Source organism: Musca vetustissima, unplaced genomic scaffold (genome assembly GCF_032173495.1).
Source record: "Musca vetustissima isolate MV318-11 ecotype Yass unplaced genomic scaffold, APGP_CSIRO_Mvet_v1 utg159743, whole genome shotgun sequence".
Taxonomy (NCBI): Eukaryota; Metazoa; Arthropoda; class Insecta; order Diptera; family Muscidae; genus Musca; species Musca vetustissima.
This window is the reverse complement of record NW_026887580.1, coordinates 1-8,743: the sequence shown is the minus strand read 5'-3', so window position 1 is coordinate 8,743 and position 8,743 is coordinate 1. Positions and strand designations below refer to the sequence as shown.

The following is an 8,743-nucleotide window of genomic DNA, read 5'->3' as shown; positions in this document are numbered from 1 at the left end:
TTTCGAACACATAATTAAACATTTTCAAGACTACTTCCATACCACCACCACTAAATTTAGTACCAGTTAGTATAAAAAACCCTTTGGTACTTCTTTCTAACCCTCCGTCAGTGACCAACATTACAAACTTTAGGTTTCCAGCTCTCTCCATTGCCGAAATCGAAATTTAGTGCATTTGCTATTCTATTTACTATTCCTACACATCAATTCGAGTTTCCAAAGTTATCTCCATAGCTAAATACTACACTTTAACAGTAATCTAAATTCCCAATCTCAGGACCAACCAAATCCAAATTGTTCCAAATTTAGTACCACCATAGTCATACGTAAGAATTTCTAAAACTACATCAATCTTACTCTCCAACAGTAATCTTAATCCCACCAAAGTCCAAATTTAGTACTTTTCGTACTCATAAGTACGAATTTCCAAACATACCTCAATACTGATTTCAAATAGTAATCGTAAGACAAAATTTAAGAATTCCAGATCTGTCTGTTCACCAAAAACCAAATTGTACCAGATTTGGTACCATTCTGTACTTTTCGTACCCATATTCCAAACTATATCAAATCTACACTCCCACAGTAACCTAAGTTGCAACATTCGGGATTCCAATTCTACCAGTTCACCTAAGTCCGAATTGTACCAAATTTTGTGCTTTTCGTACCCTTAAGTACGAATTTCCAAACCTACCCCAGTCATGTTCTCCAATAATAACCTTTAGTCCACATTTAAGGATTCCATCTCTATCCGTTCACCAAGAACCAAATTTAGTACCATTTATTACTTTTCGTAGAGGTAGGTACGATTTTATAAATCTTCCTCAATTCCACACTCCAACAGTAATTTTAATAATAAATTTCAGGATCCCAGCCCTATCCGTCCACATAAATCAAAATTGTAGCATATTTAGTACCTTAAGTTTGTACGTTAAGTTTGATACTGTCTACGTTCAATACTGTCTCAATCCTGTACTCGAACAGTAATTTTATTTTCAAATATAAGTTTTCTATTTCTATGTCTATCTCTATCCTTTCATTTAAATCCAAATTGTAATAAACTTAGTACCATTTAGTACACATAATCATGCATTTTCAAAACTACCTCGATATCTCAATCTTACACTCCACCCTTAATTTTGAATCCATCTATATACACTCAACTAAAAGCAAATAGTACCAAATTTAGTACCACTTAGTACTTTTTAAAAAACATAAGTACGAAAATCTTAAACTATTTCCATACATTAACACCACTTCCCAACCTGTATTCCATATAAAATTTCAAGATTTTAGCTATATATGTTCAATATATATACAATTAGAACTAAATTTAGTACTTTTAGTACACTAATAGTTCGAATTTCCAAAAACCCTTTTGTATAGCTTTCTAACTTTCCATCAGTGACCTACATTCCAAATTTCAGAATTCTAGCTCTTACCGTTCGCCTTCTAGTTCGAATTTCCAAAAACCCAGCCTTATCTCACGCCTACACACTCAACATTTCAAATTTCTAGCTTCAGCCGTTTCGTCTGGACGATGATCTCTGTTATATATAAGCTCTTTTATATATGTAGATAATTACGAATTTTTATAACTACCTCCATGTCTCATCCTACACTCCAACCTTAATTTTAACTCCAAATTTTAGGATTCCCGCTCAAACAAAACAAATTATACCATATTTAGTACCAGTAAGTGTCAATAAGTACGAAATTCCAATACTTCCATAATTCTGTAATTTTCATTTACCATCTCTATCCGTTAACTCTAATCAAAATTGTACCAAGTGTTGTACCATTTAGTACACATGCTTCTGCACTCCAACTGTAATATTAAATAAAAATTTCAGAATATCAGCCTTCATCATTTAGTACTTTTTGTTTCTATAATTAAAAATTTCCAAACCTATGTCAATCCTACACTCCAACAGTAATTTTAATTCCAAAATTCTGGAGAATATCAGCCTTCATCATTTAGTACTTTTTGTTTCTATAATTAAAAATTTCCAAACCTATGTCAATCCTACACTTCAACAGTAATTTTAATTCCAAAATTCTGGAGACCAGCTCTATCCGTTCTCTAATAACCAAGTTGTACCAAATTTAGTACCATTTAGTACACATAAGTACTATACTTCCATATATGAATTATACACTCCAACAGCAACCATTATTTCAAATTTTAGGTTTCCAGCTCTCTCCGTTCACCCAAATCCTAATTGTACCAAATCTAGTGCCGTTTAGTACTTTTCGTACACACAAATACGAATTTCCAAAGATGTCTCTATAGCTCAATCTTCAACAGTAATCAGAATTCCAAATTTCAAGGTTTAAGCTCATTCGTTTAAGCAAAATCCAAATTGTACTAAATTTGGTTCCATATAGTACTTTTCGTACCAATAAGTAACTACCTCAATCCTACATTCAACATTCATTTTTTTTATACCCTTCACCACACTGTGGTACAGGGTATTATGTCTTTGTGCATATGTTTGTAACAGGCAAAAATAATCGAGATAGACCCATGGTTCCTTTTGAGAATATGCATAGAATCACTTTCTAAGTCGATTTATGCATGTCCGTCCGTCCGTCCGTCTGTCTGTCTGTCTGTCCATGTTAAATTGTAAACAAAGTACAGGTCGCATTTATGATCCGAATTGGATGAAATTTGGCATAGGTCACTTATTCGGCCCAAGGACGAACCCTATTGAAATTGGGAAAAATCGGTTCAGATTTAGATATAGCTCCCATATATATATTTAACCGATTTAATGTAAACGGTCCCTATATATCTTTCGATTTGCACGAAATTTGGTACAGGCTAATCATTTAGGCCTATAATGATGTCTGCTATGTTTCGTGAAAATCGGTCCAGATTTAGATATAGCTCCCATATATAGTTTCGTCCGATTTCAGGAAAATGGTGCCCCAAAGTCCCTATATATCTTTTGATTTGCACGAAATTTGGCACAACGTACTGAATTAAGCCTAGAGTGATGTCTGCCAAGTTTCGAGAAAATCGGTCCAGATTTAGATATAGCTCCCATATATAGGTTCGTCCGATTTCATGTAAATGGTGCCCCAAAGTCCCTATATATCTTTTGATTTGCACGAAATTTGGCATAACGTACTGAATTAAGCCTAGAGTGATTTCTGCCAAGTTTAGAGAAAATCGGTCCAGATTTAGATATAGCTCCCATATATAGTTTCGTCCGATTTCATGTAAATGGTGCCCCAAAGTCCCGATATATCATTCGATTTCCACGAAATTTGGCATAACGTACTGAATTGAGCCTGGAATGATATCTGCCAAGTTTCATGAAAATCGGTCCTGATTTAGATATATCTCCCATATATAGTTTCGTCCGATTTCATGTAAATGGTGCCCCAAAGTCCCTATATATCTTTCGATTTGCACGAAAATTGGTACAGCCTAATCATTTAGGTCTAGAATGATGTATGTAAAGTTTCGTGGAAATCGGTCAAGATTTAGATATAGCTCCCATGTATAGTTTCGTCCGATTTCATGTAAATGGTACCCCAAAGTCCCTATATATCTTTCGATTTGCACGAAATTTGGCATAACGTACTGAATTGAGCCTAGATTGATGTCTGCGTTGTTTCGTGAAAATCTGTCCACATTTAGATATAGCTCCCTTTTATTATAGATTGATTTTAAGTACTTGACGCACAAAGGAACCAATAGGAACAAAACGTTCTGAAATTAGTATAAGTTATCCTGTGACAAGTTTGTTTGAAATCGCTTAATATTTGGCCCGATTTCAAGTAAATTGGGCATCAAACTCCTCATGTTAGTCAGTTTGACATCAAATTTTGCATAGAATTATGTAGTTTCGTTTTCTAGAAGTACAGACATAGCCCAACGGATGACCTATTTATATTTGTGTGAAGTCGATTTACATACTTTATGGATAGATCTACGTAGATTCACATTTTGATAAATATCACATATTTTATTTCATTCAAGTTCATGCTAATAGTCCTGTTTAATATACCCATAGTGGTGAAGGGTATCATATAGTCGGCCCCGTCCGACTTTACTACTTTCCTTACTGGTTTTTTTTTTTTTTTTTTTTTTGAAGACTCCAGTTCTATCTGTTCACCTAAATCCAACTTCCACCAAATTGTTTTAAAAAATTGCTTTAAAAAATCGTATCGAAAAGTACACATAAGTACGATTTTTTAAAGCTGCTTCAATCTTGTGCTCCAATAGTAGTCCTGATTCCGATTTTCCGGATTCCATCTCTTTACACTCAACTAAATGCAAATAGTACCAAATTTAGTACCATTTTGTACTTTTTATACACATAAGTACGATTTTTTAAAGCTACTTCAATCTCTTGCTCCAATAGTAGTCCTGATTCTGATTTTCCGGATTCCATCTCTATACACTCAACTAAATGCAAATAGTACCATTTTGTACTTTTTATACACATAAGTACGAATTTCTTAAAGCATTTCCATACATCAACACCACTTCTCAACCTGTATTCCATATAAAATTTCAATATTCTAGCTATATAGGTTCAATATGTTCAAAATATATACAATTAGAACTAAATTTAGTAATTTTTAGTACTTTTAGTACACTTATAAGTCGAATTTCCAAAAACCCTTTTGTACAGCTTTCTAACTTTCCATCAGTGACCCACATTCCAAATTTCAGAATTCTAGCTCTTCCCGTTCGCCTAATACAAAGGGTACCATATTTGGTACATTTTAGTACTTTTCGTATCCTTCTAGTTCGAATTTCCAAAAACCCAGCCTTATCTCACGCCTACACACCAGCAACAACCCACACACAAAATTTCATTTTAGCCGTTTCGTCTGGGCGATGATCTGTCAGTCACTCACTCCCTCACTCACTCCCTCACTCACTTAACACTAAGCTCTTTTATATATATAGATAGATAGATATTTTCATTTCATGTATCTGTCAGTATGGCTCGAAAAGTTCGTACCGGCAAAAGTTAACCCTTTTTTCACTTGCTACTTTTCTTATTATTCATTTAAATCTGTATTACAGAAAAAAAAAACATTAAGAATTCACAATTAAAAGCTAAATTTTTGAAACTAATAAAACATTTTAATTTCAAAACTATTAGCGCGATGTTTGATTTCGTATCTTTAACAAAGGGTACTACATTGGGTATTTAATTACCAAATATTTTTCTTATGCATTTTTATTATTTATTTTTTTGCTTCGATGGCCAATATTTCGTGCAAATAGTTTTCTGTATTTCGATTGAGTTTCATGAGATGAAAATAAACACAAACTCACACAACAAAAATAAATCTGTATTCAAGCTGAATGTATATGATGATACTTACTTACTTGTTTTTGTTTGTCCCCCAAATATCTGCTATTGTATATCGGTGTGTATGTATGTAAATACATGTGTACAACTAATTACCCGCTTGTTCGGGTAAGCACTACATAAGTACTTATACCATTGTTCCAAAAGAAAGTACCAGTACCTACTCGCCAATACACTAGCCACGCGTTTGAGTGACGAATTTAACATGGGGATGTCATTGGAGGTATGTAATCGTCACCCTCTCGTTTACCTTCCATTAACGAAAACAGTAATGACAAGTTCAGTGACTATTCGTTTATCATTAATAATGAACTACTTCGTTAACAATGAATAATACATTACTTCGTTAACGATGAATAATGATCTACTTCGTTAATGATTAATAATAAAAGAATTCTGCATACGCAGTACTATGCAGAAGATCCCTATGAAATCAAAATCCACATATTTAATTCAAAAAATACAAAATTATTTATTTAAAACAAAACCAAAAATACTTCAAATAATGAAAATAAACGTCTGAAAATTATTTGTCTGGCTTATTTTTGATCAGCATGTCTTTGCACCGATATATTTTTAAAAATTCTCCTTTTCTGCAATTGAAATGCCTTCCGAATTTGGTCATCCGCTGGACCAATATTATTTGTTTTGGCCATTGAGACCGCTTCTGAAAATGAAAAAATATAAATGTATTATTTATATCGGGTTTTAAGACTATAATTATGCTTACCTAACAGAACACCATAAAAGTTGTTAAGTTGTTTAAAACTTTTCTTCCCTTGAACACCGTCGACATTGTAGGCCATGGTAACATTGTCGTTTAGGATGCATTTTAAGTTTTTGTGAACCCCGGCTGGTTCTAGCATTGATCTCATTGCTTTTATCTAAAGATAAACTTGATATACAGCTATTCATATTTAAATTAAAAATGATGAAATATCTTACATATTGATTTCTATTTTCAGCATTTATTTCCTTGTCAATTTCAATTAATTGTTCTTCAGATTTTATTGGAAACTTCTGTATTACCGGAATTTCTTCGTATGTTTGCTTTAAAATTTTGGTCAATAATTCTTTATTTTCCGCCAGTGCTTCTGCAACAAACTTGATCTGTCCTAAGATTATATACATTTATGTATACATATATATATATATATATATATATATATAAATAATTTATTGAAGATATTCTTATTAAAAAATTACCTTGAAGGACGTTAAATTGGTTTTGTAAGGATTCTGCATCCTTTTTGACACCCTCAATTGTCTTTAAAACATCATTGAGGTTAGTATTTGATGTAGGTATGTCTGAAATTAGAATAAAGTTAGAATATTTAGAAAAAATCCCATTAAATATAAAATAAACAAATACTTACTTTCAGAATAGGGTGTTAATGTTATGCGTTTTATTTTTTTTGGTGGGCTCGGTGAAGAAGACATGCTATATAGTTTTCCTCATGTGTAAATAAAAAATAAATAAAAAAAGGTATTAAAAACAGGCGTGTAGAATAGGAATCAATACAGATTGAGAATTATAAGGAAATAGAATTGCTTTACATTCTACTTCACTTAATGGAAAGTTCTGAAGTTCGCCAGAAAGTTTGGAGTCAACTAAATAAATTCCTAATGAAATAGAATCACACGGTTCTTTATAAAAACTTCGAATATTTAAAAATTTGTGTCCAATGAGGGTTCCTCCATTTTCTTGCGAAAATCCATGAATATGAACAGGAATTCCGTTTTTAATATAACAGTTGTTATCCGGTGCCTTCGAAGTCAAAGTACAACTTTTAAAATGAAATTTGGTTTCGTGTGCATTAAGACTTTTGTATTGTGTTTTGGTGCAAAACTTTTCTTCACAAACTTTCCTATAAATTTGTTCTAAAATCTTTGATGGCCTTTTTACGCATTTTTTTAAACTTTGTAAATAATTTTCAAACAAACAGCACGAATTTTCAGTTGGATTAGCAATGAGGTCAATACTTTCTTTTAAATGAAGTAGATTATGTACATTGTACGAAACACTATTTCCTCCAAATATTAGCGGGAAATTTTGTACAAATAAATTGAGGAGAATTTCAATTGTATCCAAATTTTTCCCGCAGTGTTTGGGACAGCACATCATTCTGTAAAAACAGTGTAACAATAAAAATTCATAGTACACATCATCGTGTATTTCGTCTTTTAAAACTACAACACCTGTGTACAACAAAAACTGTCTGAACTCAGTGGCTTTCCAATATGAAATATCATCCATTGATCGTGGCTTTCGTGCAAATTCGGATGAAATATGACCACGCAGAGATAAAAGTTTTTTAGAAATGTTTTGCAAATTTTCCCTTGGCGCTGGAAAACAAATTTTCTTATTAATAAGCCTTAACAAAATTTTTCGCATTACGCCTAAATCCACTAAATGCATGCAATCTAATGGTATTTGGGTAATCATTCGCACATTAAGGAATTCTAATGGCGTTTTTTGGGTTAAGTACTTCTTCGTGTGATGATGAGGATATTTTCGCACACGAAAATCTTCATCTGAAATAAGTATTTCCGATGTTGTGCTATATGTTAATGTTCCCTCACATTTCTTTCCTCGTTGCGTACATTTTGAGCATCCATGTCGTGATGCATGAGAAGGAGTGCCTGTAATGAATGCACGGGCAGGTGCGTCACAAAGAACTGCTCTAATGCTAATTTTACGGCCATTTAATTCTATGACAGTTCCCAAGTATGGTGATACTTCATCAATAAAACGAGAAAGAAATTCCTCACATGTCGCTGGCTTACTTTTTCCAACGAAAACGCAAATTGGAAATACTGGTTGGCCACAACTGTGTCTTGGAACTTCTGAAAAGTGGCAAACCATCTACGTTTATATCAATGATAATATTTGTGGGTAGATTTAATACTTCGGCTATCCTCTTTAAATGGAACGACAAACCAATGTGCATGTATGCACCACCAGCAATGTTTTCCACTATCGGTCTATTCGGGCAATGGAACTTATAAAATGGAGTAACAACTATATTTTCCTCTCTTAATATTTCAATAAGGTCCTTTACACAACTTCGTGATGTTCTGTGTTTTACATTCCATTCCTTCAATTTTTGGCTAATGCTTAAATTTTGACTTTCTTGTGCATTACCATTACATTCCAATTCTTCCACTTGTTCTGTTTCAGTTTCCACTAAGTCAGCATCTTCAATTTCATAACAATCATTTTCATTATTGGAGGTGTTGTCCATATTTCCTATCTCAACATTCATAAATCTGTCCACATATTTTTCCTTTTCATTCTTTATTAATCTTTTTAAATGCCGTTTGCTAATCATTTTACTTACCTTTAAACAAAAACACAAAACTATCAAATTTTACAAACCAATTTATATTTTATTACTTCA

The 8,743-nt window shown here is 32.8% G+C and overlaps 1 protein-coding gene across 2 annotated transcripts; it reads right to left on the bottom strand.

Moving 5' to 3' along the window:
- Positions 1-5,789: 5,789 nt before the first annotated feature.
- LOC133335145 (uncharacterized) lies at positions 5,790-8,734 on the bottom strand. 2 transcript variants are annotated; one of them, XM_061543449.1, is made up of 6 exons: positions 8,684-8,734; positions 6,719-6,953; positions 6,549-6,650; positions 6,288-6,457; positions 6,073-6,226; positions 5,790-6,009 (listed from the first exon to the last, which is right to left on the bottom strand). In XM_061543449.1, exons 2-6 carry the CDS (start codon positions 6,780-6,782, stop codon positions 5,882-5,884), a joined length of 618 nt encoding a protein of 205 aa, XP_061399433.1. In that variant the 5' UTR covers positions 6,783-6,953; positions 8,684-8,734; the 3' UTR covers positions 5,790-5,881. The 2 variants fall into 2 exon arrangements, 1 of the variants encoding a protein (XP_061399433.1); XR_009754511.1 differs by lacking the exons at positions 6,549-6,650; positions 6,719-6,953 and having other exon boundaries at positions 8,684-8,733.
- Between the last annotated feature and the right edge of the window lie 9 nt (positions 8,735-8,743).